At 42.0% G+C, this 17,832-nt stretch overlaps 1 protein-coding gene across 5 annotated transcripts in view; it reads left to right on the top strand.

Annotated features, from left to right (window-relative positions):
- Window positions 1–17,832, top strand: part of LOC107704359 (apoptosis-resistant E3 ubiquitin protein ligase 1-like) — an 82,994-nt gene that overhangs the window by 55,966 nt on the left and 9,196 nt on the right. For all 5 annotated transcript variants that reach the window (XM_016507270.1, XM_016507269.1, XM_016507267.1 and 2 more), the window contains 13 exons: window positions 1,713–1,882; window positions 2,018–2,198; window positions 3,688–3,932; window positions 4,040–4,117; window positions 4,244–4,385; window positions 4,484–4,605; window positions 4,766–4,841; window positions 5,069–5,178; window positions 6,017–6,196; window positions 6,605–6,730; window positions 7,427–7,556; window positions 7,629–7,687; window positions 15,585–15,674. In XM_016507270.1, the coding sequence (XP_016362756.1) occupies window positions 1,713–1,882; window positions 2,018–2,198; window positions 3,688–3,932; window positions 4,040–4,117; window positions 4,244–4,385; window positions 4,484–4,605; window positions 4,766–4,841; window positions 5,069–5,178; window positions 6,017–6,196; window positions 6,605–6,730; window positions 7,427–7,556; window positions 7,629–7,687; window positions 15,585–15,674 (1,709 nt within the window). The remainder of the gene's footprint in view (window positions 1–1,712; window positions 1,883–2,017; window positions 2,199–3,687; window positions 3,933–4,039; window positions 4,118–4,243; window positions 4,386–4,483; window positions 4,606–4,765; window positions 4,842–5,068; window positions 5,179–6,016; window positions 6,197–6,604; window positions 6,731–7,426; window positions 7,557–7,628; window positions 7,688–15,584; window positions 15,675–17,832) is intronic.

The raw sequence follows: 17,832 nt of genomic DNA, 5'->3' as shown, positions 1-17,832 counted from the left end.
CTGAATAGCCCAAAAGACCAAAAGTAACATTCTAAAATAACATCTATCCAGCAAATTTACCGCCCTGTTCAATCTCCCAGAGTAGAATCTTTCTAAAGAGATCCTTAAACAAGTTTATTTTACAGTCCTTTTCCACATGTACTATGTACTTATTATAGTGATACCATAACTGAGTATAGTCAAATCAAGTCACCTTTATTTGTATATCACTTTATACAATACAGATTGTGTCAAAGCAGCTTTACAGTGGCAAACAGGAAAACAGTTTGTCAATAATGCAAGAGGACAATAACAAACAGACATTTTTCAAGTTAAAGTCAGTTCATTGATGATTCAGTGATGTCATCATCCAGTTCAGCTCTCTTCCAATGGTGTCTGTGCAATCAGTCAAGTGTCCCCAACTAAGCAAGCCAAAGGCGACAGTGGCAAGGAACCAAAACTCCATCGGTGTAGCTAATCACCTAGCCACACAAAGCCATTTGACTTTCAACTGTGATCAGCTGTGATCATTTTGATTAGCTCAGCATGAAAAGAGCTTTCCTGGAGCATTTCGGTCCTTGGTAGTGCAACTGAAGCAAACAATCAGTGGCAAGGCACTGTCAAAAGATCTCCTGGATAAAGTTGTGGATAGGCACAAGTTAGGAGATGGATACAAAATAAAAAAAAATGTAAAAAGACTTCATCAATGCCTAGAAGCACAGTGAAGTCTATTATTAAGAAGTGGAAGGTATTTGGTACAACACAGACCCTCCCTGCATCAGTAAGTCACTCCAAACTGGATGAATGAGTCAGGAGGAAACTGGTCAGAGAGGCTACCAAGAGGCCTACAGCAACTCTGAAGCAGTTGCATATATGACAAAGAATGAATTTATGACAAAGAGTGGTAATTGTGTGCATGTGACAACAATATCACAAATTCTCCACAAATGTGGCTTGTATGGGAGGGTTGCAAGAAAAAAGTCACTCCTCAAGAAAGGCCACATGCAGTCACACAACTGAGCTTTGCCAAAACGCACCTTGAAGATTCTGAGGCAGATGAGACTAAAATTTAATTATTTGGACTCAAGACCAAATGATATGTCTGGCGGAAATCCAATGCAGCTTATCATCCAAATAACAGCATTCCTACAGTAAAGCATGGAGGTGGTAATATCCTGTTATGGGTGTGTTTCTCTGCAGCAGGGACTGGAGCACTTGTCAGGATAGAAGAAAAAATGGATGGGGCAAAATACCGTCAAATTCTTGAGGAAAATCTGCTGCCCTCAGCCAGAAAGTTGTCAATGGGAAGGTTTACCTTCCAACATGACAATATTTTTTTATTATTTTTTTTTCTGACATGTTGGTGTTATATCATTCACTTGGATGTTATAAGTTGAGTAAATACAGCTGGATAAAACAAAAACTGTCTGTCTTCATTTCAGGCTGCAATGCAACAAAATGTGATTGCTTTAAAGGGGGTGATTATTTTCTATGCCCACTTTTTATAGTAACTAATAACCATAAATAATAAATAAATCATTATTATATCATTATGAAACATGCCTTTGCCAGTTTTCCTTTTTTTAATACCTTTTTTGTTAGTAATGTTAAATAATGATCAGGTATAGGTTATTACATTTATGCTTTCATTAAGCTGTGCATTTTGAAAAACTTTGTAGTTAAATTAACAGATATAGATGACAAATGACATGAATTGCATGCGTGTGTTGCAGGTACAGTGGTCCCATCCAAAACAAAGATAGCGTACCACTTCTCAACACTGGTTCTGACTTACGGCCAGCAGCACACGCTGCAAATAGAACCACGGGATGAGTATGGCAACCCCACCAGTAACTCTGTCTCACTTGTGGATGAGGTCAATTACAACATGCATATCCACCCAGTAAGGACACTTACTGCATACCCAGAGTTTTTAGTTCAAACTTTCAAGGTTTGGATATATGTATTAGCATTAAAGTGGTTGCAGGTCCAGCAGAATTTGCTCCATTCAGATCTCTTTTTCTTACTGTTCCTACAGTTGGGCACAGTGGACGAGGAGAGCTCAGATGATTGCTACAGCACATCGGTATCATTAAACAAGCCACAGTGCCAAGTTCTGATGAGGCTCACCTTCAGGAAAAAAGGCTGCTTTAGAGCATGCATCTCATACAGGGACCAGCCCCTTAGCAATGGGGAGTTTGACATCATTGTACTCAGCGGTGAGTTAATCTTGGCATTGGAGAGGTTGTTGGAGAGACTTTTTACCAACATGGTTCCCACACCTTTTTCTCTAAATTCCATTAATTTTGCCGTGTTTACTGGATAAAGATAAAGATAAAAAAGGAAAGAGATATTGTACTCACAGGGCTAAGCATAATAAGAAAACTTTTCTAAAATAATTTACTTAACTTTTCCATTACATTAAATCACAATTTTAAATCAGTTTTTCTAAAGACATGCAACAGGTAAATTGGTGAAACTAAATTGTTCATATGTAAAACAAGTGGGGAAAAAAATCTGCCAGTGCAGTAAGACAAAATACATCTGTATTGAACATACATTCTCAGAAAAGTCTTAATATGTATCTCAAAGCATCACTATCTAGTTTTGAATTGCCAGTGCAGTGCCAATTTATTGCTTCTAATGGCCACATTAATCCCCACAAGGTTTTGGCTGTTCTTGAATGGCCACAACCCACAACAGTACTTCCTAGGGTTTGCAGTATTTTTTAAGGTTTGTCTAAAACTTGAATTTCCAGTATTTAAACCTGACTGATTCAGTGGTGTTCAACAGACTTGGAGAAAGAACTGAACAGGCAGCTCTTTTGCCAGTCAATAAAGCTACTATTTTTAATGGAACCCAGGGCTTTCAGACCAACACTATATCCCACTCACATCATGTTTTCACGACGAATCAGAGACAGGGTCACACATTACACAACATGTCAGTAGGAAGAATTGCTGACAATTTTGTCTGGTCTACAAACTACGTTTCACAACCAAACACTTGCGAGAAGTGATAAAGGAAATAATGTAAGATTACATGTAAGACAGGAGTTATCGCGTGAGACTGGATTTATTCCTGTTAGAAATTGTAGCCTGCAAGAAAAGTTATGATACAATTTGATTGTACGCTGATTTGCAGCTAAAAAGAAAGAAAAAAAAAAGAATATTAAGGAGAAGATGGATGCTTGCAGAAGCCATGTGTGCTGATGTTTCGTTACAGATCTATGACTCCATCCCCTTTCCCTTGCCGTGTATCATGCACTTTCATTGGCTGTTGGTTGTCAGCAATGCCATTTTCAGTCAAAGCACATTTCAAACTGCAGGACTCTGAGTCGGCAACAGGTTCAGATATTTAGCATGCTAATGCCGGGCACACACTACACAATTCTAGCCCCGATTTTCAATCACCAATTTTTTTCAATGTGTGTTTTTTTTTTTTTTTTGCATTTCTACAATAATCTTTAAAATCAGTTAATTCCAAGGATCAGTAATATGCCAATTAACATTTGCCACGATAATCATAAATGAGTGGACATTAGAAGTCATGGAATTTCAGTGATCAAAGCCCAGTTCTCTTCAAAGTAATTGCAAGTGCAACAATGACAGAACACAGCTGAGTCATGATTACATACCATCCAGAAGAGTGGAAGTGCATTGCTGTAACATTTTCTCAATGTTTTTTCGCCATTATGCACTCACACAGAAAATGAGAAGAACTGTGTGGAGAAAAACGTATCTACCCCTGGCATAAGCATCTACTTTGAGGCCTACCTCTACAGCATGGGCACTTACAGTAGTTGTCCTTGGCAGTTTCTAGCATCCTCCCAGCTAGCCCTGCAGAGACGGCCCTCCATGGCTGATGATGAGGAGGAACATGACTCCCCTGTAGAGGGGCAGTCAGAGAAGGTCAAGAAACCAAAAAAGGTCTATTGCTATATATCACCAAAGGTAAAATATTTTTTAAATGGGTTAATTCTACATTTGTGTGGTTAATTTGGTTTGTTAATATTGATTCTTTGTTCATTTAAATACCGACTCGCTAAATTGTGTTTCAGCAATTTTCTGTGAAGGAATTTTACCTGAAAATTATTCCTTGGCGCCTTTTCACTTTCCGTGTGTGTCCCGGAACTAAGGTTATCTTTTTTCAGACTACCTTCTTTTCTGAATCATTTTACCAAAAACACTATTCTTTTGCTGACTGCAAAAGCTGTTATTTTATTCAAGAATATATATTTTTCTTTTTGTTTTAATTCTGGTAGTTCACTTACCATGGACCAGATCCTGTTCATAAATACCTAACACTGGTAGTAGATGATGGGATTCAGCCTCCAGTAGAGCTCAGCTGTAAGGACAGAAATATCATGGCTGCAACCTTTATCCGCTTCCTCCACAAGAACATTGGTTAGTGTGAGTGGCAGTGTGTCATTAAATACAATCAAATGTAGATATAATGGTGTGTTTGATTTTTATTTATTTTTTTTGTGTGTGTTTGCATCTAGGTGGATCAGAAACTTTTCAGGATAAAGTGAACTTTTTTCAGCGTGAGCTGAGACACATTCACTCCAAGAGACCTCGCACTAAAACCTGCCTGAAAGTCAGCCGTCACTCCCTCCTTGAATCGGTGAGCAAATCTGGCAGATTATTCCTCATGGGCCATATGGAAGTCTCTCAATAATCATATAAGCCTGCGCCATTTAATTAGTGGAATTTTTTTTTGGTGTAGTGCAGTCTCTGAATTTTATGGGAATTAAAAGTGACCCTTTTTTTTTCCCTTTTTTCAGTCTCTGAAGGCCACACGGAATTTTTCTGTATCAGATTGGAGTAAGAACTTTGAAGTTGTGTTCCAGGATGAGGAAGGTTGGTTAACTGACTGATGTTATTAGTTATACTAATTATTATGCATTTTACAAAACCTGTCAAGAACATCATAAATCACATTTAAAAAAAAAAAAGTAAAATAAAATACATTTTTTAACCATTAAGATTTGTTTTCATTTTGACATTTCATGGCATTTTTTTTTTTTTTAAACCTATAATCATATTTAAAGGTTGATTTGTTCTATGTGTTTGGTTGTGTTTATTAGCTCTGGACTGGGGAGGGCCACGACGTGAGTGGTTTGAGCTTATCTGTAAGGCTCTGTTTGATACAAATAACCAGCTTTTCACACGCTTTAGTGACAACAACCAAGGTTTGGTAAGTCATAGCTTTACAAAACAGCTTTTTATGCTGCTTGACATTGCAAACTGGTATTTCTTATCATATTATTTTAAAGTATTGTAATTATAAACACTGGTTCACAGTGCAAATGGTTTTATTGTATTTCCTGCTATTTTATATTTTTCTAGTTGTTTACCTAAAGCAACTAATGATTTGGAAGTTCTGCACATTTACAGAAAATAGCTTTTAATAACATTGCAAAATAAGGTGGATAAAGATTTCTGTACAGTTGTCTGTATTAGGGGTTGAACGACTTCTGGATTTTTTTTAAAGTCGACTTTTATGTGATGAAAGTCGAGTCGAAGTCGACTAGTCGTTGATGACGTCATTAATGAACAAATAAGTCTGGAGCTGTGACAAATAACTTGTGCACAGCTATGGCATATGACACAGTGCTGCCCACATGGCTATTGCTCCTATAACAGCTCATTTTTAAGTTATTTTGTCTTTGAGTCATTATGTTTCTCACAGATTTCTGCTGCATTTATTTGTAATTTTAACTGTTTGGAAACGGAGCGTAAATGTGGAAGTCCTTCAAAGATTTCTTATCCTGTTGCGCCCTCTATAGGGCCAGCGACTACTCGACGTTAAGCTTAAAGCGTCATGGCAGAGCATTGAAGTCGACTAGTCTATTAGTCGGTGCAACCCCTAGTCTGTGTATATATGTTGGGATATGATAAAGTATTTTAAAAGGGATAAAATTACACTCATCTCCTTTAAATGTACTGTAGTAATATAGACATTGACTTTTTAATGTTGTGATGTTGGTCAAGAGTTGATTTGGAATGAGCTGTTCTGTTTTTTTTTTGGGCAGGTCCACCCAAACGCTGATCGCCCCCCTCACCAGAGGGTGAAAATGTATGAGTTTGCAGGTCGAGTGGTGGGGAAATGTCTATATGAATCAGCTTTAGGTGGGGCCTACAAGCAACTGGTACGAGCCCGATTCACCCGCTCATTCTTGGCTCAGATAATTGGATTACGAATGAACTATAAGGTGACAATTGATTCATAGCCTGCTAATAAATGTACATTTTAACCTGTACTGATAAAGGTCATGCCTCATTTACAAATGTATGCAAATTTTATGAGTAGTCATGTCCCCTATCTTTGCGTGCAAATTTTGCAAAGCATACCCGCAAACTTGTCGCATTTGAAAAAGACCATTCACATGATTCATGCAAATTCTATGAGATTTTATTTGGGAGAACTTTTTGTTCAAACCAATTATATATGACAGACAAAAGCACTTTTTTAGGCTGAAATGTGATATTTATCTAAACATTAAACATAGTAACTAAATATAGTTCTATTTCTAATATCAGAACCCCCATCAACTTTGCAGATATGCAAATACACTTACTCTCCTTGTTTGTTTACTTTTTGTTTTTCTTTGCATTGGCAGTACTTTGAAACTGATGATGAGGAATTTTACAAAACCAAGGTATGCTTTATTCTGAACAACGATGTCAGTGAAATGGACCTGGTGTTTGCAGAGGAAAAATATAGCAAGTCAGGACACCTGGAAAAGGTAGTCATCATTAATTCAATGAAAAATGAATTTCAATAATGAAATCTGTTCATTTTAATCTTGATTCCAAATATGATCGTACAGTTAAGTGCATGTACAGTATGTATGAAAGTGCTCTTAAGGCAGGGGTGTCCAATCCTGTTGCTGAAAGGCCAACGTCCTGCAGAGTTTAGCTTCAGCTGGCTCCAACACACCTGCCTGGAAATTACTTGTGGGTCTAAAGACTTTGATTAGTTGGTCCAGGTGTTTTTAATTAGGGTTGGAGCTAAACTCTGTAGGACAGTGGCCTCCAGGAGCAGGTTTGGACACCCCTGTCTTAAAGCAGCACTATGTAACTTTTGGCACTCTAGCAGTTAATAAACAGAACTGTACACATCCTGCGGAAGAACATTCCAACCGGAGCTACTTCTCTAAGTTTATGTCTATGGCGATTCACGCAGGTATGTGTTACTGCGCAGCGGTGACGACCCGACCAGGCTAATAGTCCAAATATAAGTACTTATTATAAGTGTACCGTAGTGATTCGGAATAAGACAAAAACGCGGTTTGGAAGATGAATTCATGATGTACTCGCTCATTATATACATTTTGCAAATTTTGAACACAGAAAAAGTTACATAGTGCCGCTTTAAGGGTTATTTGAAGGTACAGGTGAATTTTTGTTGTACACTTTTACTAATAGTAATAATGTTACAGGTGGTGGAATTGATATCTGGTGGTGCTCAAATTGCAGTGACCAATGAGAACAAAATTCACTACTTAAACCTGTTGGCCCAGTACAGACTAGCCAGTCAGGTGCGAGATGAAGTAGAGCACTTCCTAAAAGGTAAGAGCCTATGATCTTTAATTAAACATCTGTATGAAATCTTGAATTAACTAAATTACCTCTTCTGTTCAGGTTTGAATGAACTGGTCCCTGAAAACCTTCTGGCTATATTTGATGAGAATGAATTGGAGGTGAGAAATCACTTTTAATCCTAGATCATAGGTCTTCAACCCTGCTCCTGGGGACCCACCATCCTGCAAAGTTTTCCAACCTGCTTCAGCACACCTGGCCTCTGACTTTTCAAGTGATCCTGAAGACCTTGATTTGCTGGTTCAGGTGTGTTTTATTAGGGTTGGAGCTGAACTCTGCTGGACAGTGGGTCCCCAGGAGCAGGGTTGAAGACCTATGCCCTAGATATATGCTGCGTTTAAGTCCTCCTGGGAAGTTCGTACTTACGAGTTGACAAGTCGTAATTACGATGTCAGGTGCATTCAAGTCACTTTCGTCGGCACAAGATGGCGGTGTACCTTCTTTTAATAAATTACAAGAAAATACAGCACGGTTTGTTCACTCTGCTTATGGAAAATGAAGAGCAAAGAATTCGCATGAGGTGTGTTTTGCGTTTTTATTTATTTTTTTAATAATTTATGAAGCCACTTTAAGCTGTATCGTACAAAAACTTGTTATTAATTGTTATATTACAATCCTGTCATATATAATACCTATAAGTAGTGTCAACAGCAGATGTTGCATCCATCGATTCCACCATGTTTCTCACTGACACGCCCCCAACTCGGAAACTCAGGGCTTAAAGAAGTTTCCCACTCGTAATAATGACTGTGGTGTGCTTTCATGTGCTTTCAACTTGTAAATAAGATCTATCCGACATGACTTGAACGCACCAATACAGCAAATTACCAAAGAAGAATTGAAAATCATTCAATGATGTGTGTTTTAACAATGGTCCTTTAAATATAGTTATTAAGGATTTTTGGAAAAAAGACCACATAACAATAGTTTTCATAGCTTTATGTAAGCACAGTTACGTTTACATACACTGGTGTTATAAATCCACATAATAACCATACCTATGGATTTCGAACCAGTTTGATGAGCTGTTACACAAACATCCCCTAGCTGATATTTCCTTGAGGGAACAGTGTTGGGGAAAGTTACTTTTAAAAGTAATGCATTACAATATTGCGTTACTCCATAAAAAAGTAACTAATTACGTTACTTAGTTACTTTTTATGGAAAGTAATGCGTTACATTACTTTTGCATTACTTTTTAAATCTGGACAGGGCTTGCTTGTTTGATTTTAAAATAAAAAAGTTATATTTTTGGCAAATATAAAAGCCTTTTCACACCAAAATTGAAATGAATAAGCCTCAGGCTGAAGGGAAAGTAAATTTACGTCCGTACAGTAGAATACAGAAGAAGACATTTCAACATTAAAAAGTAATGCGTTACTTTACTAGTTACTTGAAAAAAGTAATCTGATTACGTAACTTGCATTACTTGTAATATATTACCCCCAACACTGTGAGGGAACACTATTCTTTTAACTGGTATCATTCTGTTTCCAGTCTTAGGTTGTGGTCACAATAGCAGAATTAAATTTCGGAAAATGAACGAGATTTTGCAGGCAAAAAAATTTACATTGTCAGCAGTGTTCCCAGACTTCCCACCTTAAGGCTGATTTATACTTCTGCGTCGGACCTATGCCGTAGCCTTTACGCCGTAGGCTATGCGTCAGTTTTCATTTATACTTCTGCGTCGTTGTCCACGTCAACGTGCAGTACACATGCAAACCGCTAGTCTGCAGTGTCCACGGGCATGTTGCTGGTGTAACCCGCAGTACCATGGCAAAAGCCGAAGAAGAAGCGGCTCGTCGTAGAAGCAATCTAGCCGTGACGGCGGCAAATAAATATCAAATCATTAAATCGTTATTTAAAACTACAAAAAGGAGACAACAATGGAACAGGAGATGATGGCATTCTTTCAATCTGCACAAGGACTTGTACCACGGCAGATCAACATTGTTTGTTGCGGACAACTACTGATGTATAATGCTATGTAGTATAATAAATAATAAGACACTTGTTCTTTGCTTTGTTTTATTTTATATAAGAAGGTGTAACATTAAAATATATTAAAGTGCACATAAACACACACAAAACTCAAGTACATATGGAGGGAGGGGTTCTTGCAGGCCAATCACAGCGCTTGCGGTCTGCGTAGAATTGACGCGCTGTTAGATTTTTGGAGAGGTGCACGTCAGGCTACGGCATATGGGTGTGCATCTATGCGTAGGCTACGGCGTAGGTCCGACGCAGAAGTATAAATCAGCCTTTAGCAGACCCTTTTAACGACTTTTTTGAAACAAAAAAAAAATTTGCACCAAAGCTTACAACTTCTTGAACAAACCTTAACCTAGGTTTCTGAGACTCCAGCATTGGAACCATTCACAATATTAATTCTTATGCCTTGTTCTGACTGCCTGTCCAAATCTGATTATTGTGCATATCTGGTCATAATCTCATCATATTTAGCAAATGACAACGGCAAAAAATCACATGAAATATTATTTTTATGAATCCGTTTCAAAATACATTCATATGTGGTTTTAAATCCTATTCAGATCTCATTTCTGGAAGTCCTTTTCAGTCTGATGCCAGCTCTCATCAGATTTCACATAGCTTTTCTGCCTTTTTTTCCTTTTTTCTCACACCATGTAAAATGTAAACAAGTCAGATGTAGGAAACATGCTGAAAGTCAATGAAGAAACAAGGTTGTGTTGTTGCGAAGTATATCAGCCTGGTATCCAAACATTTGAATTTTGAGACCACATGGGTTATTGCCCTTCTACTGTTCTGTCCTGCTTTCCTCTTGTACCAGCCCATCTCCCGATATCTCCTCCATGCTCTTAAGACTGTGCTGGGAGACACACTACAGCTCGTTGCGACGGCACATATGGAAGTGCCATCCTGGACTACCTGTGCAACCTGATTGGGTTGCAGGTACTGCCACATGCTACAAGTAGTGAGAAGGACCCTAACAAAACACAAAACTAGAAAAAAATCAGTCAGGAAGGATAAGGAGAGAGCAATTGATTGTGTCTACCACCTGTAAATATTCCTAATTGGGTTGTTGTCTTGCTGTTGCCTCTCCAGTTTTTCTGTTGTCACTTTCATTTGCACCAAAGCAGGTAAAACTTATTCACAATAACTTCTTAACCAGGGTTGCGTTTCCCAAAAGCATCGTTAGCTAATTATTGTGGTAAATTCCATTGAACTCTATTGGTAACGGCAAAACTTGTGACCATAGTTGCTTTTGGGAAACACATCCCATACATATTGTTGTCCCTGAAGTTCCCTCTCGAGAACGGTCTCTCGACATGGCGTTAACGCCTTGGGGACTCCCTTCCTTCCTAACCTACCTGAAATCTTATTGGCGGCATAAGCTCAGAATCTTCCTCTTTCACACATCCTACCGAAGACAGCTGTGGAGAAGACACAGGAAGACGGATTTCCCTCTCAGCGTTCCAGCATGTCCAACGTTTGCACGCTGTGTTCGGGACCCATCGAGGCCCCGGACACTCAAGAGTTCTGCATCCTGTGCATGGGTCCCACACATGCGGATGCAGCACTCACCGGGTCGGGCTGCCCGCACTGCGAGGAATTTTCAGTGCGGGTGCTTAGGGCCCAGAGGAACATCGCCCTCTGTGATTTCTATCGGCAACGTCCGATGGCAACCGCGCAGAAAGGCGGAAGAGACTCTTCGACCCACCCCTTGCGCTTCGAAGATGATCTCGTTTGGTGCGGCGGGGGATGACGACGATCTTGACGAGACTATGTCCCTAACGGCGTCCGAGAAGGACTGGGCCCACACTCCAGAGGAGCGTTCTGAATTGGAGGGACATGCCGTGTTCCAGGATGAGCTCGTCCGGATTCTCACCAGGGCCGTGAGCGATCTCAGTCTAGAGTGGGAATCCACCGATGAACCAGCTATGAGCAAGCGGGATTCGTGGTTCCTTCACTCGGGCCACCGAGCTGCCGCTCCGAGGAAGCGAGCCCCATTCCTCCCCGACTTGCACGACGAGGTCACTAAGGCGTGGGCTGTGCCCCAATTGGCTCGCACTCACGCTAGCGGGTCGGAGATTTTCACTAAAGTTGACGGGGCGGAAGCCCGAGGATATACGCGCATTCTGCCCATTGAGGAATCCATCGGCGCGCATCTCTGCCCCTCCTCTGCCTCCCTGAAGGCGGGTGCTACGCTGCCATCAAGGCCCTGCCGTCTAACTGCACACATCGCGGACAAAGTGTACGCCGCCTCGGGAGAAGCAATCTCGGCGCTTCACACGATGGCAGTGCTCCAAGTTTTTCAGGCACAGCTGCTGAAATCTCTGGAAGAGAGTGGGGTGGATCCCGAGGCGTTTAAGGATCTACACGCGGTGATGGATTTTGCACTTAGAGCCACAAAGAAGACGGCCCAGGCAATCTGACAGAGCATGGGCTCCACCGGCATCTGTGGCTGACACTAACTAAGTTTAAGAACGCGGACAGGAAGGCGCTGCTCAATGCTCCTGTATCTCCATCCGGCTTCTTTGGAGACATAGTGGAGGCTATCGCGGAGTGCTTCTCAGAGGCACAGAAACGCTCCAAGGTGCAGCGCAGCCCCCAGCACGTAATAGATCCTCATCTGCTTCCAACCGGCCCCCCTCTGCTTCCGCTTCATCGGCGCCGGAACCAGAACCTTCTGTTCGCACCAAAACTCCGTGGCAGAGGACACCAAAGGGCTTTCAAGAAAGGCGCCTTCACGGCTTCAAGAAGGGCGGCCGTCCCAGGGGAGCTCCTCCGTCGGAGCAGAAGCCTCGTTCCTGACGGGAGGGTACAGAGGAGGGGAGCGACGAGTGACGGGCCCGCCGCGAAGCGTGCGAGATGTTCTCGCAAAGTCCCCTTGGCGGTTGCAGGCGACTACAAGAACATGTTGTGCATGTTCAGAATGCAATAAAGTCTGTGACACCCTCACAAAAAGAGCTTTTTTCTCCTCCTCCAGTGATAGTGGCTTCACACTCGGCCGTGAAACCGCCAATAGAGTCGGGCTTACAGCTTCCCCGTGTATTTTTTATTTTTTTCGGTGGACCTGAAGGACACATATTTTCATATCCAGATCGCCCCTCGTCACAGGCGCTTTCTGAGATTTGCTTTCGAAGGCATAGCGTATCAGTTCACGGTGATGCCGTTCGGGCTAGCGCTGGTGCCGCGTACATTTACGAAATGTGTGAATGCGGTACTTTCCCCTCTGAGAGCGAGCGAAATACACATATTGAATTATTTGGATGATTGGCTGGTCTTGGCCCAATCGGAGGATGTGCTCAACAGCCATAAACACGCTCTTTTACTCCACCTGGAGAGTTTAGGTCTCTGTGTGAACAAACAAAAAAGCATGTTATGCCCCAGCCAGTCAATCATGTATCTGGGGGTGCAGTTGGACTCGATCTCGATGAGAGCGCGTCTGAGTCAGGAGCGCATACGAGATTTAATGTCTGCTCTGAATGCATTCAGGCTGTGCCGTCCCGTGGCACTGAAGGAATATCAGAGGCTCTTGGGACGGATGGCTGCTGCCGCGACGGTGTGTCACTTCGGTCTGCTCTATATGCGCCCCCTCCAGATATGGCTTGGAAGGGCTTGGAAAACGGGCCATGCCCGCGTTGTGGTCACTCGCAGATGCTTGAACGTGCTGAAACCATGGCGGAACCCCGACCTGTACCAACGCGGCACCCAGATGGGTCTGGTCACAAGGCAGAAAGTGCTCACAACGGACGCGTCGACGACGGGCTGGGGAGCTCATTGCGATGGCATACCGACCTCGGGCTACTGGACAGAGTCGAAGAGAGTGTGGCACATAAATCGCCTCGAGCTGAGAGCGGTCTTTTTGGCTCTTCGGAGTTTCCTCATGCAAGTCCGGGGGCATCACATGTTGATTCGCACGGACAACATGTCGGTGGTATCGTACATAAACCGCCAGGGCGGAGTACACTCGAGAGCTCTTTACAGACAGGCAGCATGCCTTTTGCTGTGGGCCGATCACCATCTACACTCCATTCAAGCAGCGCATGTTCCGGGCTGCCTGAACAGTGGCGTGGATATGCTATCGAGGGACGGGATTCCTCACGGTGAATGGAGACTGAACCCCGGGACAGTGAGGCTGATCTGGGAACGGGTTCGGGAAAGCGGAGGTAGACTTGTTCGCGACAGAGGAGAACACGCATTGCCCTCTGTTCTTCTCTCTGTCACGCTCTCGCCTAGGCGGGGACGCAATCTCGATGCCGTTGCTGAATGCTTGAGGGAGCTCTCGCTTAAAACCGTGCTGCTGCTCGCCCTTGCTTCGGTCAAGCGCGTTGGGGATTTGCAAGTGCTCTCTGTGAATGCGGACTGCATGCAGTTTGGACCAGGTGATTGTAACATCACGCTCAATCCAAGATTGGGCTACGTGCCTAAATTGCTCTCGACACCATTCAGAGCGCAAGTGGTGGCGCTTTCTGCTTTCACTTCCGAGACTTCATCGGATGCCGCCCCGAATCAGGTGTTGTGTCCGGTGCAAGTTTACATCGACCGCACGGCTCCTCAATCTGAGCAGCTGTTTGTATGCTTCGGAGGCAGCAGCAAAGGACAGCCTGTCTCCAAACAACGGCTATCACATTAGGTGGTCGACGCTATTGCCTTGGCATATTCTAGCCGGGGAAGGGAATGTCCTATTGGTGTCAGAGCCCATTCGACGAGGGAGGTTGCCTCCTCGTGGGTGTGGACTAAGGGCATTTCTATCAAAGATATTTGTATGGCAGCTGGATGGTCTTCGCAGAATACCTTCGCCAGATTCTACAATTTGGACATGTGGTGAGTACCTGGTTCTACCTGCAACCACTAGCTGTTTGACTGTGCTGGTGGTTTCGACTAGGTCGTGTAGGGGGATTGGGGGCAGGGCCATCGTCATATTCAGACTATGGCGCCCCAGGTGTGGCCGTTCTCCATGTGTGTATATTGTTGTTAGTATTGTGCCCGGCCTTGCCGCTCACATGCTTCGTTGCACTGTTATAATACGTACTTGTATGCATGCATTTGATATGACTATAATGTCTTAGCCTTTGTAGGGCGACGGCGCTGCATCTCTCTCTCAATAAGAGACCTGCCATCAGACATGAATTCTGAGTAACCTGATTGGATCCCTAAGCGGGAATCTACATCCAATCCCCTCGAGGCATGTCGCAGGGTCGTATTTGATTGGTTGGGGATTAATTTTAATGTCTTGCAAGAACTGTTCATGTTGACTCCGCCGAGGCTGAGCCTTTTTACTTTGCTGCTTCCATGGCGTTGTTCTATACAGTCCCCAAGGAGTTAACACCATGTCGAGAGACCGTTCTCGAGAGGGAACATGTCCGGTTACTGTTGTAACCTCGGTTCCCTGAGAGACGGGAACGAGACATGGCGTAGGCCGCCGTGTTCACTGCTCAGGTCTGCTGTGCTGTTGATTCAGTCAGAAGATTCTGAGCTTATGCTGCCAATACGGCGCATTATATAGCGGCGGGGGCCCCGCCCCTATTCGCCGTATTGGCTGGCATTGGCCAGTGAGAGTTGCAACTTCACTGGCGTTGTGCAATAAGATTTCAGGTAGGTTAGGAAGGAAGGAAGTCCCCAAGGCGTTAACGCCATGTCTCATTCCCGTCTCTCAGGGAACCGAGGTTACGACAGTAACCAGAGACGTTTAACTGACTTGGTGTTATACTGTGATTAAGTGATCCCTTAATTTTTTTAAGCAGTATAGTTGGGTCATTCCGTGTCAACTCAACCAGAGGTCTCTATTGCTCCAGGACTAAATTGTTATATTGTACACATTTTCAGTGGTCAAAAACCAAATGTGGGTCACATTGCATGCAGATGATACTTTTTTTTTTCTTTTAATGAGGAATGTCTGAAGAACAAATAATGATGTGTGCGAACGTAGCCTTAGGGGAGTTTTTTTTACAGACTCCTCAAGTAAAGTCGATGTTTAAAAAGTTAAAGGTGACTGTTTTGTCTTTTTCCCAGTTGTTGATGTGTGGTACAGGAGATATTAACGTGCAAGACTTTAAAGCTCATACTGTAATTGTTGGAGGGTCATGGCACTTCAGAGAAAAGGTAAGTGACTTAATGTATTTCATTCTTTTTTTTAAAGGTATGCACCTAACATACAGTGGGTACGGAAAGTATTCAGACCCCCTTCAATTTCAACCTGACAGAACTGGAGAGGATCTGCAAGGAGGAATGGCAGAGGATCCCCAAATCCAGGTGTGAAAAACTTGTTGCATCTTTCCCAAAAAGACTCATGGCTGTATTAGATCAAAAGGGTGCTTCTACTAAATACTGAGCAAAGGGTCTGAATACTTAGGACCATGTGATATTTCAGTTTTTCTTTTTTAATAAATCTGCAAAAATGTCAACGATTCTGTGTTTTTCTGTCAATATGGGGTGCTGTGTGTACATTAATGAGGAAAAAAAATTAACTTAAATGATTTTAGCAAATGGCTGCAATATAACAAAGAGTGAAAAATTGAAGGGGGTCTGAATACTTTCCGTACCCACTGTAGGTTTATACAGAAAGCATGGCATTACCAAACACATCTTCATAAATGTTGTTGTAGAAGCCCAAGGTGACAGAAAATATTCAATGTAGGGTTCCCACATGTTCTGAAAAAATTGATGACAAATTTTCCAGTCCTGGAAAACACATAGAAATGAGAAAAAACCTAATACATCCTGGAAAATCTTGTTGTTGTCCTAGAAAATTATTTCAAATATGTAATTGTTTTCTCTCACACAAGAAAAAAGCAAATAATGTTTGTAGCAGAAAACTTTGCATTCTGGGATGCTTACTTTTGACAGTGTGAATATTGTTGTGTTTCCCAATGTTCTGTCCAGTGGTCGGATTTAAGAGAAGTATTTTGAATGACGCTGTTTAGTCTTGTGTTTGCAACAGCTAGCTAATGTTATTAACTACTTTAATGTTTGCAGTGAACTGGTAAGCAGCTGCCTTACTTAACGTTAATTCAGCAACTTGCTAACTAATAATATTGTCAAAAGTACTGGTACTTCGGTACCAAGTCGCACATTTTAAAAACGGAATGATCCCGGCCTTTCTGCAGCACAGGTAGTACCAAGTGCACACTCAATTCTGTGCTCACTAATAAGTGGCTGCTTTCAGATGCTCAGATATTTGTGTGACTGCTCTGTGAAGAGCGTCAAAAGTTTCTATTGCATTCTAATGCAGTGGCGGCTCCTGCCAATTTTCTCAGGGGGGGCAAATGTTTGCATTAATGATTGATTAATGAGGATAGGTAAATTGATAAATTAACGGCTAGTTAAAGATGTAAAGGAAACTGAACTACTATAGTATTAATTAAAAATAAACTGACTCTAACAATCAATCTCTTGCTCTCCTTATGTTTCTACATGCGTGTTAACACAATTCAGCAGCAAATGAAGACTGAAGCCAGGATGTGGTTTTCCCCCAAAAATTTTTACTTCAATTTCAGTTTAATAATAATTGAAGTCACATAAATCACTATTTACACAACTCACTTATATTACATTGCTCCCTTACATCACATTACTCACTTACATTACACTGCTCCCTTACACTACACTGCTCCCTTACACTACACTGCTCCCTTACACTACACTGCTCCCTTACACTACACTACACTGCTCACTTACACTACACTGCTCACTTACACTACACTGCTCACTTACATTACACTGCTTACTTACATTACACTGCTCACTTACATCACATTACTCACTTATATTACATTGCTCCCTTACATTACACTGCTTACTTACATCACATTGCTCACTTATATTACATTACACCTGTAGTTGTCCATGCGATGTCAGTCACGCTCTCGGGATGGAACAAAATGCAGGGGTAGCAGAATAAAGAGTTAACATTAGCTACTTCGCAGCCCGCTAGCCATTTTTTCTGCTCATACCACGTCCTCGAAAATCCCCGTTTATACGACTTCCCGCCCTTTGTTGATACATGTTTGATGTTTAAATTTGGTCTTGGTGGTCCTAATTCTTTAATTGCCAATTTATCCTTATTGCCACGACGACTGAATGGTATTTCTTTCAATGACACGATAGAATTCATATGCGCTGAGGTAACGTTCGCCAAGATGTCGATCAAGTTCAACTGACAACTGAATTTGAGTTGGCTTAGCTGTCCCCGTCTCTCTCGTTTTTTGTTTTTTTTTTCACATTTGATAAAGATATTAAAGTAGTTTTTAATTTTTTTCTT

The sequence above is a fragment of the Sinocyclocheilus anshuiensis genome, unplaced genomic scaffold (assembly GCF_001515605.1).
Source record: "Sinocyclocheilus anshuiensis isolate Anshui unplaced genomic scaffold, SAMN03320099.WGS_v1.1 scaffold2264, whole genome shotgun sequence".
Lineage (NCBI taxonomy): Eukaryota > Metazoa > Chordata > Actinopteri > Cypriniformes > Cyprinidae > Sinocyclocheilus > Sinocyclocheilus anshuiensis.
This window is presented reverse-complemented; position numbering and strand designations above follow the sequence as displayed.